General features: G+C 27.8%; 1 protein-coding gene and 1 long non-coding RNA gene across 2 annotated transcripts; one reads left to right on the top strand and one right to left on the bottom strand.

Moving 5' to 3' along the window:
- Positions 1-78: 78 nt before the first annotated feature.
- LOC126336218 (uncharacterized) lies at positions 79-16,561 on the bottom strand. Its single transcript, XR_007564918.1, has 2 exons — positions 15,382-16,561; positions 79-1,175 (listed from the first exon to the last, which is right to left on the bottom strand). It is a non-coding gene; the product is annotated as an uncharacterized LOC126336218 (long non-coding RNA).
- LOC126336211 (NADH-ubiquinone oxidoreductase chain 5-like) lies at positions 9,839-11,110 on the top strand. The gene has a single exon (XM_049999718.1). It carries the CDS (start codon positions 10,606-10,608, stop codon positions 10,954-10,956), a length of 351 nt encoding a protein of 116 aa, XP_049855675.1. The 5' UTR covers positions 9,839-10,605; the 3' UTR covers positions 10,957-11,110.
- Positions 16,562-18,574: the final 2,013 nt, after the last annotated feature.

Genomic DNA, 18,574 nt, shown 5'->3' with positions numbered 1-18,574 from the left:
AGATTTACAGTCTACCACCTAAAATTCAGCCATCTTACCGCAAAAATGATTATTCTCAACAAACCATAAGGACATTGGTACTTTATACTTCATATTTGGAGCATGAGCAGGAATAGTAGGAACATCAATAAGAATACTTATTCGTGCTGAACTTGGCCAACCCGGATCTCTAATTGGGGATGACCAGATTTATAATGTTATTATTACAGCTCACGCATTCGTAATAATTTTCTTTATAGTAATACCTATTATAATTGGTGGATTTGGTAATTGACTTGTTCCACTAATAATTGGTGCACCAGATATAGCATTTCCACGAATAAATAATATAAGTTTTTGATTACTACCACCTTCACTAACCCTTCTTCTTACATCTTCTATAGTAGATAATGGTGCTGGTACAGGATGAACAGTTTACCCTCCTATAGCAGGAGCTATTGCACACGGGGGTGCATCTGTAGATCTAGCTATTTTTTCACTGCACTTAGCAGGTGTATCATCTATTCTTGGTGCAGTGAATTTCATTACAACAGCAATTAATATACGATCAGAAAGTATAACTTTAGATCAAACACCTTTCTTTGTATGATCTGTAGCTATTACAGCATTACTTCTCCTTCTTTCACTTCCAGTTTTAGCAGGAGCTATTACTATATTATTAACAGATCGAAATTTAAATACATCATTCTTTGACCCTGCAGGAGGGGGTGACCCAATTCTATATCAACATCTATTTTGATTCTTTGGACACCCAGAAGTTTATATTTCAATTCTACCGGGGTTCGGAATTATTTCACATATTGTATGTCAAGAAAGAGGAAAAATTGAATCATTTGGAACATTAGGTATAATTTATGCTATACTATCAATTGGACTAATAGGATTTATTGTATGAGCACATCATATATTTACAGTAGGAATGGATGTTGACACACGAGCATATTTTACATCAGCAACAATAATTATTGCTGTACCTACAGGAATTAAGGTATTTAGATGATTAGCTACATTATATGGAACTAAATTCAAGTTCAATCCACCATTATTATGAGCTCTAGGATTTATTTTCCTATTTACAATTGGTGGATTAACAGGATTAGTATTAGCAAATTCATCACTTGATATTGTATTACATGATACATATTATGTAGTAGCCCACTTTCATTATGTATTACCTATAGGAGCAGTATTTGCAATTATAGGAGGTGTCATTCAATGATATCCACTATTTACAGGATTAACTATAAATAATACATGATTAAAAATCCAATTTACAATTATATTCATTGGAGTAAATTTAACATTCTTTCCTCAACACTTCCTAGCATTAGCAGGAATACCTCGACGATACTCTGACTACCCAGACGCATATACATCATGAAACGTAGTATCAAGAATTGGGTCTACAATTTCTATTGTAGGAATCATTATATTCATTGTAATTATATGAGAAAGAATGATTACAAACCGAGCAATTATATTTAGAGCTAACATAAGAAGACCAACAGAATGACTACAAAATAACCCTCCTGCAGAACATAGTTACTCAGAATTACCATTAATCTCTAGATTCTAATATGGCAGATTAGTGCAGTAGATTTAAGCTCTACAAATAAAGGTTTGACCTTTTATTAGAAAATATTTATTAATGGCAACATGATCAAATTTATCTCTTCAAGATGGAGCTTCACCATTAATGGAGCAATTATCATTCTTTCATGATCATACTATGGTCGTATTATTATTAATTACAGTAATTGTAGGTTATGCCGTAAGTTATATATTATTTATAGCCTATACTAACCGTAATATACTTCATGGACATTTAATTGAAACAATCTGAACAGCTTTACCAGCAATTACATTAATTTTTATTGCCCTTCCATCATTACGACTATTATATTTACTTGATGATTCAGTAGATGCAATAATTACAATTAAAACCATTGGACGACAATGATATTGAAGATATGAATATTCAGACTTCATAGACGTAGAATTTGACACTTATATAACACCAGAACAAGACCTAGAAAATGATGGATTCCGACTACTAGATGTAGATAACCGAACAATCCTACCAATAAATACAGAAGTACGAGTATTAACAAGAGCATCAGATGTTCTACACTCATGAGCAGTTCCTGCATTAGGGGTTAAAATTGATGCAACGCCAGGTCGGTTAAATCAAGGAACATTCACAATAAATCGACCTGGATTATTCTTTGGACAATGCTCAGAAATCTGTGGAGCAAACCACAGATTTATACCAATTGTAATTGAAAGAACTTCAGTAAATTTATTTATTAAGTGATTATCAAAGATAATTTAAGGAGTTAGTTAAAATAAATAACATTAGAGTGTCAATCTAAAGTAACTAAAAAAAATTAGTACACCTTGAAATTCATCAGATGACTGAAAGTAAGTAATGGTCTCTTAAACCAAATAATAGTAAATTAACGACTACTTCTGATGGGGAAATTATATCCAAATCCCTCAAATATCCCCTCTTATATGATTCTCACTATTCATTAATCTTGTTTAATCAAATAAACTTCTTCTCATTTAAACCTAACCTTATTAAAAGAGCAGAAAAAGGAACAATTGAAATAAAACACTTAAATTGAAAATGATAACAAATCTATTCTCAACATTTGACCCATCAACTAACATCTTTAATTTATCATTAAATTGAACTAGAACATTTCTAGGACTATTATTAATCCCATCACTATTTTGACTTACACCATCACGAATTAACATTATCTGAAATAAACTAAATTTAACCTTACATAATGAATTTAAAACACTTCTTGGACCAAAATCATTTAATGGAACAACATTCATTTTCATCTCAATTTTTATTATAATATTATTTAACAATTTCATAGGATTATTCCCTTATATTTTTACTAGAACAAGACATTTAGCATTAACATTTGCAATTGCCCTACCTATATGGCTAAGATTTATATTATTTGGATGAATTAACCATACTAATCATATATTTATTATATTATTTAATCTTTCTTTATTTATTAGTGAAAAGAAGGATTAAATAAGAAAGAATATAATACATTTATTGCTATTTATGTTCCATATTAATCTTTAATTATATATAATAGAGAAGTTGTTGTGGTCATACATAGGGGCGTTTCTTTTTTTTTTGTTAATGTTTGTGGTTTTTTTCTTTTTTCTCTTTAAATATTTGAATCTTTTATTTTTTCCTGAATTAATAGATTTAAAATTTTCTTATTTTTTATTTTTAAAAGTTTTATTCTTGCTTGTTTATTCACTTTTTCTTTGTATTATATGTAAGTTTTGTTTGACTAAATGTTCTTTTTGCAGTAATTTGATTTAATTATCAAGTGATTTTGGATTTAGCAATTGATTTAGTATCGGCATAATTCGTGCCAGCAGCCGCGGTTATACGATTGATACAAGTGAATATTATTGGTTAAAACAGTTGTTTATATTATTAGGGTTGAAATATAAATTTGTAAGGTGAAATGTTAAAATTTATTTGTGGCCCTTTTTATGAATCTGTGAAATTTAAATAATAAACTAGGATTAGATACCCTATTATTTTAAATGTTAATTATATTTACCAGGGTACTATTAGTTAAGGTCTTTAAACCCAAAGAATTTGGCGGTATCTCATTCCATTCAGAGGAACCTACCCCATGATTGATAATACACGATTTACTCTACTTAATTTATTTGTTTGTATATCTCCGTTATCAGAGAATCTTTTTAGAGTTATAATTCTCAAGATTTATAATTATAAAATATTTCAGGTCAAGGTGCAGCTTATAGTTAAGAGGAGGTGGGTTACAATAGATTTTTGATTATAACGGATTTGATAGTGAAATACTGTTAATGAAGGTGGATTTGATAGTAATTTAATTTATTTAATTTAAGTGATATTGGCTCTGAGATGTGTACACATCGCCCGTCGCTCTCATTATTGATTATTCTATTTTATTTTAAAGTAGCTTCAATTTAGATGAGATAAGTCGTAACATAGTAGATGTACTGGAAAGTGTATCTAGGAAGAGTTTCAAGATATAACTTATTAGTAAAGTGTTTCATTTACACTGAAAATTTTTCTGTGCAAATCAGGATATCTTGATTATTTATTTTATTATATTTATTTTTTGTTTATTTAATTATTTAATATAAATAATTTTATTGTATTTTTGTCTTAGTATATTTTATAGAATTGATTTTTTAAATTATAGTTTATTGGTAATGTAAGTGTTTTGTGAAATATTATTTTACATTTTTTTAAGTAGATTTTATTTATTGTACCTTTTGTATCAGGGTTTATCAAAATTTTAGTATTTATTTTACTTGTCTCGATTTGGGTTGATTTATAAATAATTTATAGTTAATGTATCATAATTATTATTAAATTATTTATAGAAATGAGATGTTAATCGTTTCCCAAGATATCTAGTTTCTTAAGAAAAAATTTAATTTTTTAAAGTTATTTGTTTTTATTTAATTTTTTAAGTAAAAATATTAACTTATTTATTCTTTAAGGGATAAGCTTTGAAGTTAATAACCTATAATTTATTTTATAGAAATATAATAGTAAGCTTTAAACCAGCTATCTTTAAGATTACGTTTTAGTTCATTATTTTTTATTTTGATTTTATAAATATTTTAGGTTTTTTATTAAGATTATTAATTTAATTTTAAAATTTTTGTAATAATGATAGAATTAGTATATTTATTTGTATGAAATTTTTACCTTGTGAACTTATTATAAGGAACTAGGCAAAATTGATTTCTGCCTGTTTATCAAAAACATGTCCTCTTGTTTATATTTTGAGGTCTGGCCTGCTCACTGAGCGTATTTTTAAAGAGCCGCGGTATTTTGACCGTGCAAAGGTAGCATAATCATTAGTCTCTTAATTAGTGGCTGGAATGAATGGCTTGACGAGAAATCAACTGTCTCTTAATAAATTTTTGAATTTAACTTTTGAGTCAAAAGGCTTAAATTCTTCTTTAGGACGAGAAGACTCTATAGAGCTTGACATTTTACTTCTATATAGTTTTTTGTTTGTCTTTCTATATTTAATGATGATGTTTTGTTGGGGTGACATGAAGAATAGATAAACTCTTCATTATTATATCATTTATTTATGTTTGTTATTTTGATCCATAATTTATGATCATAAGATTAAGTTACCTTAGGGATAACAGCGTAATTGTTTTTGAGAGCTCATATCGACAAAGCAGATTGCGACCTCGATGTTGGATTAAGAAAAATTTTGGGTGCAGGAGCCCAATGATTAGGTCTGTTCGACCTTTAAATTCTTACATGATCTGAGTTCAGACCGGCGTGAGCCAGGTCGGTTTCTATACTAAGATTGTTAATCCATATTAGTACGAAAGGACCATATGGTTAAAATATTTTTTGTTATATTGATTAATATTAATTTATTTACTGTTTTGACAGATTAATGTGTTGAATTTAGAATTCATTTATGTAGATTTTTTCTACAAATAGTATTGATACTTTATGATTTATTTATATTTATTTTGAATTTTCTTTTATTGGTTATTTGTGTTTTAATTAGTGTTGCCTTTTTAACTTTATTAGAGCGTAAGGTTTTAGGTTATATTCAGATTCAAAAGGGTCCAAATAAGGTAGGTTTTGTTGGAATTCCTCAGCCATTTAGAGATGCTATTAAGTTAATTTGTAAGGAGCAGCCAATTCCTATTATATCTAATTACCTACTTTATTATTTCTCCCCTGTTTTTAATTTAATGATTTCTTTAGCCGTTTGAGTAATTTTTCCTTATTTAACTTATATGTGTTCTTTTTCTTATGGATTTTTATTTTTTTTATGTTGTACTAGATTAGGTGTTTATACTGTTATAATTGCTGGTTGATCTTCTAATTCAAATTATTCATTATTAGGTTCTCTTCGTTCTTTTGCTCAAACAATTTCTTATGAAGTTAGTTTAGCTTTAATTTTATTGTCTTTAATTATTTTAATTGGTAGTTTTAATATGTTTGATTTTATAAACTATCAGCTTTATTGTTGATTTATTATTATTTCTTTTCCTTTAGCTTTAGCTTGTTTTGCTTCTTGCTTAGCTGAAACTAATCGTACTCCTTTTGATTTTGCTGAAGGGGAATCTGAGTTAGTTTCAGGATTTAATATTGAGTATGGTGCGGGTGGTTTTACTTTAATTTTTTTAGCTGAATATACTAGAATTGTCTTCATAAGAATGTTATTGGCTTTAATTTTTTTGGGCGGTGATTTTTATTCTTTTATATTTTTTATTAAGCTTGCTATTATATCTTTTGGTTTTATTTGGGTTCGTAGAACATTACCACGGTTCCGTTATGATAAATTAATGTACTTAGCTTGAAAAAGTTTTTTACCTTTATCTTTGAATTTTTTTATTTTCTTTGTTGGTTTAAAGATTTTATTTATCTCATTTGTTTAGTGAAATTTTTTGAGAAAAGTTAATAGAAGAGTTAAACTTCTAATTTTATGTTTTCAAAACATATGCTTTTCCTAAGCTAATTAACTTTATTCCTTAATTAATTTATCTCATGCATTTGCGACATGCACATTAATTAAGAAATATGTGAAGTAAATAATTGTTAAGATTTGACCTGTTATAATATAAGGTTCTTCAACAGGTCGTTTACCAATTCACATTAGTAAGCATACAACAACTACTATAATTCAGAATAAAATTTGATTAATAGGGTAAAATTGAATGCCTCGGAATGGTGTTTTATTATAAAATGGTAAAATTATTAAGATTCTAATTGATAAAAATAATGCAATAACACCTCCTAACTTATTAGGGATAGATCGTAGAATTGCATATGCAAATAGGAAATATCATTCTGGTTGAATGTGAACTGGTGTTACTAATGGGTTGGCAGGTACAAAGTTATTTGGATCTCCTAATAGGTAAGGATTAATTAAACATAGTATAATTAATAATGATGTTATTATTACAAATGTAATAGAATCCTTAAAGGTAAAGTATGGATGGAATGGAATTTTTTCAATATCTCCATTTAGTCCAAGAGGATTATTAGATCCTGTTTGGTGAAGAAAAAATAAATGAATTGCTGCTATAGCAGCAATAATAAATGGTAATACAAAATGGAATGTGAAGAATCGATTTAATGTTGCATTATCAACAGCGAATCCTCCTCATACTCATTGGACTAAATCTGTTCCTAAGTATGGGATTGCTGATAATAAATTAGTAATTACTGTTGCACCTCAAAAAGATATTTGGCCTCAGGGTAAGACATATCCTATAAATGCAGTTGCTATAACTAAAAATAAAATCACTGTACCAATTATTCAGGTATGTATATATATATAAGATCCATAGTAAATTCCCCGTCCTACATGTAAGTAAATACAAATAAAAAATATAGATGCTCCATTTGCGTGTAAGGTTCGGATAATTCAACCATTATTTACGTCTCGGCAGATGTGTACTACACTACTGAATGCTATTTCAATATTTGATGTATAATGTATAGCTAAAAGTAGTCCAGTTACGATTTGAATTACCAAACATAACCCTAATAGGGATCCAAAATTTCATCAAAATGAAATAATTGTTGGGGCAGGTGAGTCAATTAAAGAGTTATTAATAATTTTAATTAAAGGATGTCTTCATCGTAAGGGTTTATTCATTAGTAATTATCTTATTTTACGAATAGGTCCTGATTAATATTGGTGATTTTAACAACTGCTAGTAGTGCTAAAAATAAATAAATTATTATTATTATTGTAATAATGAATGTTGGTCTATTATATAATTTTTCTAAAGATATTGGTATTTCTTGATAATTGATTGAATTATCAATATTTATAGTTTCGGTGTTTTTGAAAAAGTCTATAAATATAGATATATCTAGAATAATTAATATTAATATGATAAATACTCACATTATTAATGTAATAATTATAGTGATTGATTTAGGCTGAAATATTTCGTTTGATGCAATTCTTGTAATGTAAATAAATAATACTAGTATACCACCAAGAAATGTTAAAAATAAAATATATGAGAATCAATATCTTTCTATTATTGTTCCTGTTATTAATCCAACTAGGAAGGTTTGAAGGATAATAAAAAGCATTATTGATATTGGGTGTCTTAATTTAATAAAATTAATATTTATTACATTTGATAATGATGTAATTATTATTTTGATCATTTCAGGGGTTAGTTTATTTAAAATACCGGTTTTGGGGACCGATGATGGAAGCTTTTCCACCTCTGAAGTTTTAAAAGTGGGGGCTGGACTTATTTCCGGTTTACAAGACCGGCGTTTTTTTTAAGCTATTAAAACTAATGTTTATATTCTCTATTTTTACTTCTTTATTGATTTATTTTGCTGGTGTTTATGTTTTTTCTTCTAAACGTAAAAATTTATTAATGGTTCTTTTGAGATTAGAATATATTGTTCTTTCTTTATTTATGTTAGTTATTGTTTTTCTTATTGAGTTTGATTATGATTATTTTTTTCCTGTTATTTTTTTAGTTTTTTCTGTTTGTGAGGGTGCTTTAGGTCTTTCTATTTTAGTTTCAATAATTCGTTCTCATGGTAATGATTTTTTTAATTCTTTTGGTTTATCTTTATGTTAAAGTATTTATTTATAACTATTTTTTTGATCCCTCTTTGTTTATTAAATAATTGTTGATGGTTGGTTCATTCTTTAATGTTCATTTGCTAGATTAAGTCTTCTTTCTTTTTATATTTTTTTTGAGGCTAGATTAGTTCCTACTTTACTTTTAATTTTGGGTTGGGGTTATCAACCTGAGCGTTTGCAGGCTGGTGTTTATTTAATTTTTTATACTTTGGTTGCTAGATTACCTTTATTATTAGTTTTATTTAAGGTTTATGATTTTTCTAATACTTTATATTTTCCTTTATTGGTTGATTTTGGTTCTTATTATTTTATGTTTTATGTATTTATAATTTTGGCTTTTTTAGTTAAGATACCTATGTTTTTGGTTCATTTATGACTTCCTAAGGCTCATGTAGAGGCCCCTATTTCAGGTAGAATAATTCTTGCTGGTGTTTTATTAAAGTTAGGTGGTTATGGTATTTTTCGTGTTATAAAGGTTATTTCTTATTTGGGTTTAAAGTTTAATTATTTTTGATTGTCTTTAGGTTTATCTGGGGGTGTTATTGTAAGATTTATTTGTTTTCGTCAGGTTGATTTAAAGTCTTTAATTGCATATTCTTCTGTTGCTCATATAAGAATGGTTATTGGTGGATTGATGACTATGAATTGATGAGGTTGTGTAGGTTCTCTTTCTCTAATGGTTGGTCATGGTTTATGTTCTTCTGGTTTATTTTGTTTATCTAATATTATTTATGAACGTTTAGGTAGACGAAGATTATTAATTAACAAGGGTATAATTAATTTGATGCCAAGAATGGCTTTATGATGATTTCTTTTAAGATCATCAAATATGGCTGCTCCTCCTTCTTTAAATTTGGTAGGTGAAATTAGATTATTAAATAGAATTATATCTTGATCTTCTTTTAGATACTTTGCTTTGATTTTTTTATCTTTTTTTAGAGCTGTTTATACTTTGTATATATATTCATATTCTCAGCATGGGAATTATTATTCTGGTGTTTATACTTGTTCTCTTGGTTATTTTCGTGAATATCATCTTTTACTTTTACATTGATTGCCTTTAAATATTCTCAGTTTAAAGGGTGAATATTTCTTTTGTTTAGTTTGCTTAAGTTTTTTTAATTAAAAATATTGTTTTGTGGAATCAATGATATGAAGTTTTTCATCTTAGGCCGTGAATTTATTTTCTATTTGTTCTTTGAGTTTTTTTTCTTTGTTTATTTCGAGAACTATAATTTTTATTTTAGGTATTTATTATTTAATAATTGATTATAGAGTTTTTGTTGAGTGAGAGCTTTTCAATTTAAATGGTTCTATAGTTGTTATAACTTTAATTTTGGATTGAATATCTCTTATTTTTATATCTTTTGTTATATATATTTCTTCTTTGGTTATTTATTATAGAGAGGATTATATATCTGGTGAAAAGAATATAAATCGTTTTATTATTATTGTTTTAATATTTATTCTTTCTATAGGTTTTTTAATTATTAGTCCTAATTTAATAAGAATTTTATTAGGTTGAGATGGTTTAGGTTTAGTTTCTTATTGTTTAGTTATTTATTATCAAAATGTAAAATCTTATAGTGCTGGTATATTAACTGCACTTTCTAATCGTATTGGTGATGTTGCTATTTTAATTTCTATTGCATGAATGTTAAATTTTGGTGGTTGAAATTATATTTATTATTATGATTTTATTTCTAATTCTTTTGAAATAAAGCTCATTACTATATTAATTGTTTTAGCAGCTATAACTAAGAGAGCTCAGATTCCTTTCTCTTCATGACTTCCTGCTGCTATAGCAGCTCCTACTCCTGTTTCTGCTTTAGTTCATTCTTCTACTCTTGTTACTGCTGGTGTTTATTTATTAATTCGTTTTAGACCAATATTGGATACTTATAATTGTGGTTGATTTTTACTTTTAATTGGTTGTATAACTATATTTATGGCTGGATTGGGCGCTAATTTTGAGTTTGATTTAAAGAAGGTTATTGCTCTTTCTACTTTAAGACAACTTGGTTTAATAATAAGAATTTTGGCTATAGGTTATCCAAAGCTTGCATTTTTTCATTTATTGGCTCATGCTTTATTTAAGGCATTATTATTTATATGTGCAGGTTCAATAATTCATAATTTGAAGGATTCTCAGGATATTCGTTTTATAGGATCAATTGTTAATTTCATACCTTTAACTTCAGTTTGTTTTAATGTTTCTAGTTTATCTTTGTGTGGAATACCTTTTTTAGCGGGATTTTATTCAAAGGATTTAATTCTTGAGATGGTTTGTTTAAGATGAATTAATTGTTTAATTTTTTTCTTTATTTTTTTTCTACTGGTTTAACTGCTTCTTATTCTTTTCGTTTGTTTTATTATTCAATATCTGGTGATAATAATTTTTATTCTAGATTTTCTTTTGATGATAAGGGTTATTATATTTCATTTGGAATAATTGGTCTATTGTTTGTTGCTGTTTTTGGTGGTAGTCTTTTATCTTGATTAATTTTTCCTATTCCTCATGTGATTGCTTTACCTTATTATTTAAAGTTTTTAACTATTACAGTTGTTATTTTAGGTGCTTATTTAGGTTATCTTATTTCTAATTTTGATTTTTCTCATAATTTATTTTCTTTAAGTATACTTTCTTTTGTTAGATTTGCTGGTTCTATATGATTTATACCTTTTCTTTCAACTAAGTTTATTAGATATATTCCTTTAAAAATAGGTTATTATTCATCTAAGTCATTTGATTATGGTTGAGGTGAATTACTTGGTGGTCAAGGTTTATATAGATTATTTATTTATTTAATTGGTTATATTCAAGGTTGATATGATTCTAATTTCAAGATTTATCTTTTAACTTTTATTTTTTGAATATTTATTTTGGTAATATTGTTTTTCGTTTACTTAAATAGCTTATAATTAGAGCGTGACACTGAAGATGTTAAGGAAGTATTTTTACTTTTAAGTATTTATAAATATAGATATATTATTTTTACAGTGAAAATGTAATGTTTTATTTAAACTATATAAATTTTAGAAATGTTAACGGAGTTTAACCGCTAATATAAAAAGTTAGCAGCTTTCATATTGGCTTTACATTTCCTTAATTGGAACTATTATAGTTCAATTATTTTATTAACAGTAATACGCCTCTTTTTGGCTTCAATTAATAAGAATAAGGGTAGTACATACCAATCTTCCAGGTCGAAACTGACTGCAATATTTCGCTTCTTATTCTATTTAAGGTTGATTGATAATATCAATACTTTTTGAATGCAACCCAAATGTTATATTTAACTACAACCCTTTATTCTGCTCATTGTAATGCTCCTTGGTTTCATTCATGGTATAGTCCTCCTAATAGAACTAGAATAAAAAATATTGTTGATACTGTTCAGATTATAATGTCTGAAGTTTTAAAAATAATTACAATTGGTAGAATTAGTGCAATTTCTACATCAAAAATTAAAAAGATTACTGCGATTAGGAAGAATCGTATTGAGAATGGTATTCGTGCTGATCTTTTTGGATCAAACCCACATTCAAATGGTGATCTTTTTTCTCGATCATTAATTAATTTTTTTGATAGTGTTGTTGCCAGGATTATAACAATTATTGGAATAATAAATCTAATGAAAACTCTTGTTGATAGAATTAGAATTGTTTTTCTTGATTTATATCAAGCTTTCTGATTGGAAGTCAAATGTACTATTTATACTAGAAAAACAATTATCTACCTCATCAATAAATAGAGATATATAAGAATAATCATACTACATCTACGAAGTGTCAGTATCATGCTGCTGCTTCAAATCCAAAGTGATGTCTTGGTGAAAATTGATTTATTGAGTGTCGAAGTAGACATGTTGATAAAAAGATTGTTCCAATAATTACGTGTAAACCATGGAATCCTGTTGCAACAAAGAATGTTGATCCATAAACTGCATCTGCAATGGTAAAAGGTGCTTCTCAATATTCATATGCTTGAAGTATTGTAAAGTATAGTCCTAATAACACTGTGAAGAATAATCCTTGTAGTGCTTGAGTATGATTAGATTCCATTAAACTATGATGTGCTCATGTTACTGTTACTCCTGATGCTAAAAGAATAGCTGTATTAAGTAATGGAATTTGTATAGGGTTAAAGGGTTGAATTCCTATTGGAGGTCATAGTATTCCTAGTTCAATTGTTGGTGCTAATCTTCTTCTAAAGAATGCTCAAAAAAAAGAAACGAAAAATAATACCTCTGATGCAATAAATAAAATTATTCCTCATCGTAATCCAATTGATACAAATCCTGTATGTAATCCTTGATATGTTCCTTCTCGTACTACATCTCGTCATCATTGAATTATAGTTAGTAGGGTAATTCCAAATCCAATTATGAATAAGTTAATATTAAATAGGTGGAATCATTTTGCTAGTCCCGATACTAGGACTATTGCTCCAATTGCTCCTGTTAATGGTCAAGGTCTATAGTCTACTAAGTGGAATGGGTGGTTTGAGTGAGTTGTTAACATAGGTTTAATATACTTCTCTAGAATATAGAGTTCTTAGAATTGAGAAAACATAGGCTTGAATTATTGCTACTGCTGATTCTAGAATTAATAGAAGTATTTGTCCAATAATTAGTAATGAGATTAAGTTTATTGCTATAGATGGTCCTGTGTTTCCTAATAAGGTTAATAATAAGTGTCCTGCAATTATATTTGCTGCCAACCGTACTGCTAATGTACCTGGTCGAATAACATTACTAATTGTTTCAATTAGTACTATAAATGATATTAATGCAGGCGGTGTACCTTGTGGTACAAGGTGTGTAAATATATGATTAGTATGGTTAATTCATCCAAATAATATAAATCTTAGCCATATAGGTAGGGCAATTGCAAATGTTAATGCTAAATGTCTTGTTCTAGTAAAAATATAAGGGAATAATCCTATGAAATTGTTAAATAATATTATAATAAAAATTGAGATGAAAATGAATGTTGTTCCATTAAATGATTTTGGTCCAAGAAGTGTTTTAAATTCATTATGTAAGGTTAAATTTAGTTTATTTCAGATAATGTTAATTCGTGATGGTTAGTCAAAATAGTGATGGGATTAATAATAGTCCTAGAAATGTTCTAGTTCAATTTAATGATAAATTAAAGATGTTAGTTGAGGGGTCAAATGTTGAGAATAGATTTGTTATCATTTTCAATTTAAGTTTTTTATTTCAATTGTTCCTTTTTCTGCTCTTTTAATAAGGTTAGGTTTAAATGAGAAGAAGTTTATTTGATTAAACAAGATTAATGTAGCTGAAAATATAATGAATAGTGAGAATCATATAAGAGGGGATATTTGAGGGATTTGGATATAATTTCCCCATCAGAAGTAGTCGTTAATTTACTATTATTTGGTTTAAGAGACCATTACTTACTTTCAGTCATCTGATGAATTTCAAGATGTACTAATTTTTTTTAGTTACTTTAGATTGACACTCTAATGTTATTTATTTTAACTAACTCCTTAAATTATCTTTGATAATCACTTAATAAATAAATTTACTGAAGTTCTTTCAATTACAATTGGTATAAATCTGTGGTTTGCTCCACAGATTTCTGAGCATTGTCCAAAGAATAATCCTGGTCGATTTATTGTGAATGTTCCTTGATTTAACCGACCTGGCGTTGCATCAATTTTAACCCCTAATGCAGGAACTGCTCATGAGTGTAGAACATCTGATGCTCTTGTTAATACTCGTACTTCTGTATTTATTGGTAGGATTGTTCGGTTATCTACATCTAGTAGTCGGAATCCATCATTTTCTAGGTCTTGTTCTGGTGTTATATAAGTGTCAAATTCTACGTCTATGAAGTCTGAATATTCATATCTTCAATATCATTGTCGTCCAATGGTTTTAATTGTGATTATTGCATCTACTGAATCATCAAGTAAATATAATAGTCGTAATGATGGAAGGGCAATAAAAATTAATGTAATTGCTGGTAAAGCTGTTCAGATTGTTTCAATTAAATGTCCATGAAGTATATTACGGTTAGTATAGGCTATAAATAATATATAACTTACGGCATAACCTACAATTACTGTAATTAATAATAATACGACCATAGTATGATCATGAAAGAATGATAATTGCTCCATTAATGGTGAAGCTCCATCTTGAAGAGATAAATTTGATCATGTTGCCATTAATAAAAATTTTCTAATAAAAGGTCAAACCTTTATTTGTAGAGCTTAAATCTACTGCACTAATCTGCCATATTAGAATCTAGAGATTAATGGTAATTCTGAGTAACTATGTTCTGCAGGAGGGTTATTTTGTAGTCATTCTGTTGATCTTCTTATGTTAGCTCTAAATATAATTGCTCGGTTTGTAATCATTCTTTCTCATATAATTACAATGAATATAATGATTCCTACAATAGAAATTGTAGACCCAATTCTTGATACTACGTTTCATGATGTATATGCGTCTGGGTAGTCAGAGTATCGTCGAGGTATTCCTGCTAATGCTAGGAAGTGTTGAGGAAAGAATGTTAAATTTACTCCAATGAATATAATTGTAAATTGGATTTTTAATCATGTATTATTTATAGTTAATCCTGTAAATAGTGGATATCATTGAATGACACCTCCTATAATTGCAAATACTGCTCCTATAGATAATACATAATGAAAGTGGGCTACTACATAATATGTATCATGTAATACAATATCAAGTGATGAATTTGCTAATACTAATCCTGTTAATCCACCAATTGTAAATAGGAAAATAAATCCTAGAGCTCATAATAATGGTGGATTGAACTTGAATTTAGTTCCATATAATGTAGCTAATCATCTAAATACCTTAATTCCTGTAGGTACAGCAATAATTATTGTTGCTGATGTAAAATATGCTCGTGTGTCAACATCCATTCCTACTGTAAATATATGATGTGCTCATACAATAAATCCTATTAGTCCAATTGATAGTATAGCATAAATTATACCTAATGTTCCAAATGATTCAATTTTTCCTCTTTCTTGACATACAATATGTGAAATAATTCCGAACCCCGGTAGAATTAAAATATAAACTTCTGGGTGTCCAAAGAATCAAAATAGATGTTGATATAGAATTGGGTCACCCCCTCCTGCAGGGTCAAAGAATGATGTATTTAAATTTCGATCTGTTAATAATATAGTAATAGCTCCTGCTAAAACTGGAAGTGAAAGAGGGAGAAGTAATGCTGTAATAGCTACAGATCATACAAATAAAGGTGTTTGATCTAAAGTTATACTTTCTGATCGTATATTAATTGCTGTTGTAATGAAATTCACTGCACCAAGAATAGATGATACACCTGCTAAGTGCAGTGAAAAAATAGCTAGATCTACAGATGCACCCCCGTGTGCAATAGCTCCTGCTAGAGGAGGGTAAACTGTTCATCCTGTACCAGCACCATTATCTACTATAGAAGATGTAAGAAGAAGGGTTAGTGAAGGTGGTAGTAATCAAAAACTTATATCATTTATTCGTGGAAATGCTATATCTGGTGCACCAATTATTAGTGGAACAAGTCAATTACCAAATCCACCAATTATAATAGGTATTACTATAAAGAAAATTATTACGAATGCGTGAGCTGTAATAATAACATTATAAATCTGGTCATCCCCAATTAGAGATCCAGGTTGGCCAAGTTCAGCACGAATAAGTATTCTTATTGATGTTCCTACTATTCCTGCTCATGCTCCAAATATGAAGTATAAAGTACCAATGTCCTTATGGTTTGTTGAGAATAATCATTTTTGCGGTAAGATGGCTGAATTTTAGGTGGTAGACTGTAAATCTACTTATGAGATGTTTTCTCTCTTATCATATTTAGGTCTTATATTCTATTATGATTCTAGACTGCAATTCTAGAGGTGTAAAATTTTACTAAGGCCTAAAAGATTATTCTTTTAATTATAACTTTGAAGGTTATTAGTTTGATTAACTTAAGTCCTTAGTATAATGAAATTAAGGTTGATGTTGAAATCAATCCTATTGTTGAAATTATTACTGTTATAGGAAGAATGATTCTTGACATTTGGGACTATATCTTTATAGATCACGAATTTTCTGTGTATGATATAATTAGAGCTGAGAATCTAATACGTATATAGTAGTAGAGTGTAATTGTAGTTAATACAACTATAATAGTTATAATAGTTGTTATATTGTTTTCTATTAATGATTGTATTACAATTCATTTTGGTAAGAATCCAAGGAATGGTGGTAGTCCACCTAAAGATAATAAAGATAAGAATATTATGAATTTAATTTCGGTTTTTATATTTCTGGCTGAATAAATTTGATTTATGAAAAATAAATTTATTTGCTTAAATAATAAAACTATAATTAACCTTAATAGTGAGTAAATAATGAAGTATAGTTCTCAGATGTTTTCTCTGACTGTTAATGATCTAATTATTCAACCTAGATGTCTGATTGATGAATATGCTAAAAGTTGTCGTAAGGATGTTTGATTTAAACCTCCTATTGCCCCAATAATAATTCTTAAGATAATAATTGTTCAAATAAAAGTTCTTAATTGAATACAATAAGATAAGACCATTATTGGGGCGATTTTTTGTCATGTTATTAATGTTCAACAATTATTTCATCTTGATGCTCCTATAACTTCTGGAAATCAGAAATGGGAAGGTGCAGCTCCAATCTTTAATAATAGTCTAGATCTAATTATTATTGATGGGATAAATTCTGTTTCCCATCCCATGGGATATTTTATTTGAATCAGCAAAATTGAAAATAATAATATTGTCGATGCTATTGCTTGGACAATAAAATATTTAATTGATGATTCATTTATTATTATATTTTTATTTCTTGTTAGGAGCGGAATAAATGAAAGTAAGTTGATCTCAAGTCCTATTGAAACCCCAAATCAGGAATTTGATGAAATGGACAGGATCGTTCCTATCATTAATGTTGATAGGAAGAGAAGTTTTGTAGAGTTGTTGGTCATTAAAAAGGAGAGGATTGATACCTCTATACATGGGGTATGAACCCATTAGCTTGTTTAGCTTACCTTTATACATTAAGGTGTATGATGCACGTTAGTTTTTGATACTAAAGGAGGTAGTTTAATTCCATCTTATGTAATTTTAATGAAGGTAATTTTATTTACTTTATTTACCCTATCAAGGTAACCCTTTAATCAGGCACTTCATTTATTTATATAAATCGAAAGTTTTTTTTTGAATTTCTTTTATGTATTATTTTGTTTAATTAGGATTAATTTATCCTGCTCATTTTATTTTTTATATATATATATAATAAATAATTTATATTAATATATTACATTTAATTGACATTAAAGAATTATAAGTTCATCTTACCATTATCAATTGATTATTTTAATGCAATTATTTACCTAGGATTATAGCTACTTATGTTTTTAGCTTAAAATAGGTTATTATAATGTAATATATATAATAATATGTAATTTAATATTTAATATAATTATAATTGGATATAATAAATAAAATTATTAATTTAAATATAAAATATTATAATTAATATAATTATTTATATCCAATAGGAATTCAACCCTTTAACCCTATACAAATTCCATTACTTAATACAGCTATTCTTTTAGCATCAGGAGTAACAGTAACATGAGCACATCATAGTTTTATGGAATCTAATCATACTCAAGCACTACAAGGATTATTCTTCACAGTGTTATTAGGACTATACTTTACAATACTTGAAGCATATGAATATTGAGAAGCACCTTTTACCATTGCAGATGCAGTTTATGGATCAACATTCTTTGTTGCAACAGGATTCCATGGTTTACACGTAATTATTGGAACAATCTTTTTATCAACATGTCTACTTCGACACTCAATA

Source organism: Schistocerca gregaria, chromosome 2 (assembly GCF_023897955.1).
Source record: "Schistocerca gregaria isolate iqSchGreg1 chromosome 2, iqSchGreg1.2, whole genome shotgun sequence".
NCBI classification, from domain to species: domain Eukaryota; kingdom Metazoa; phylum Arthropoda; class Insecta; order Orthoptera; family Acrididae; genus Schistocerca; species Schistocerca gregaria.
Note: the sequence above shows the minus strand (reverse complement) of the source record. Positions and strands in the feature narration are given on the sequence as shown.

Bases quoted from the DNA above. Each gene is read 5' to 3' on its own strand.
- LOC126336211 (XM_049999718.1), top strand. From the start codon at position 10,606: ATGGCTGGATTGGGCGCTAATTTTGAGTTTGATTTAAAGAAGGTTATT.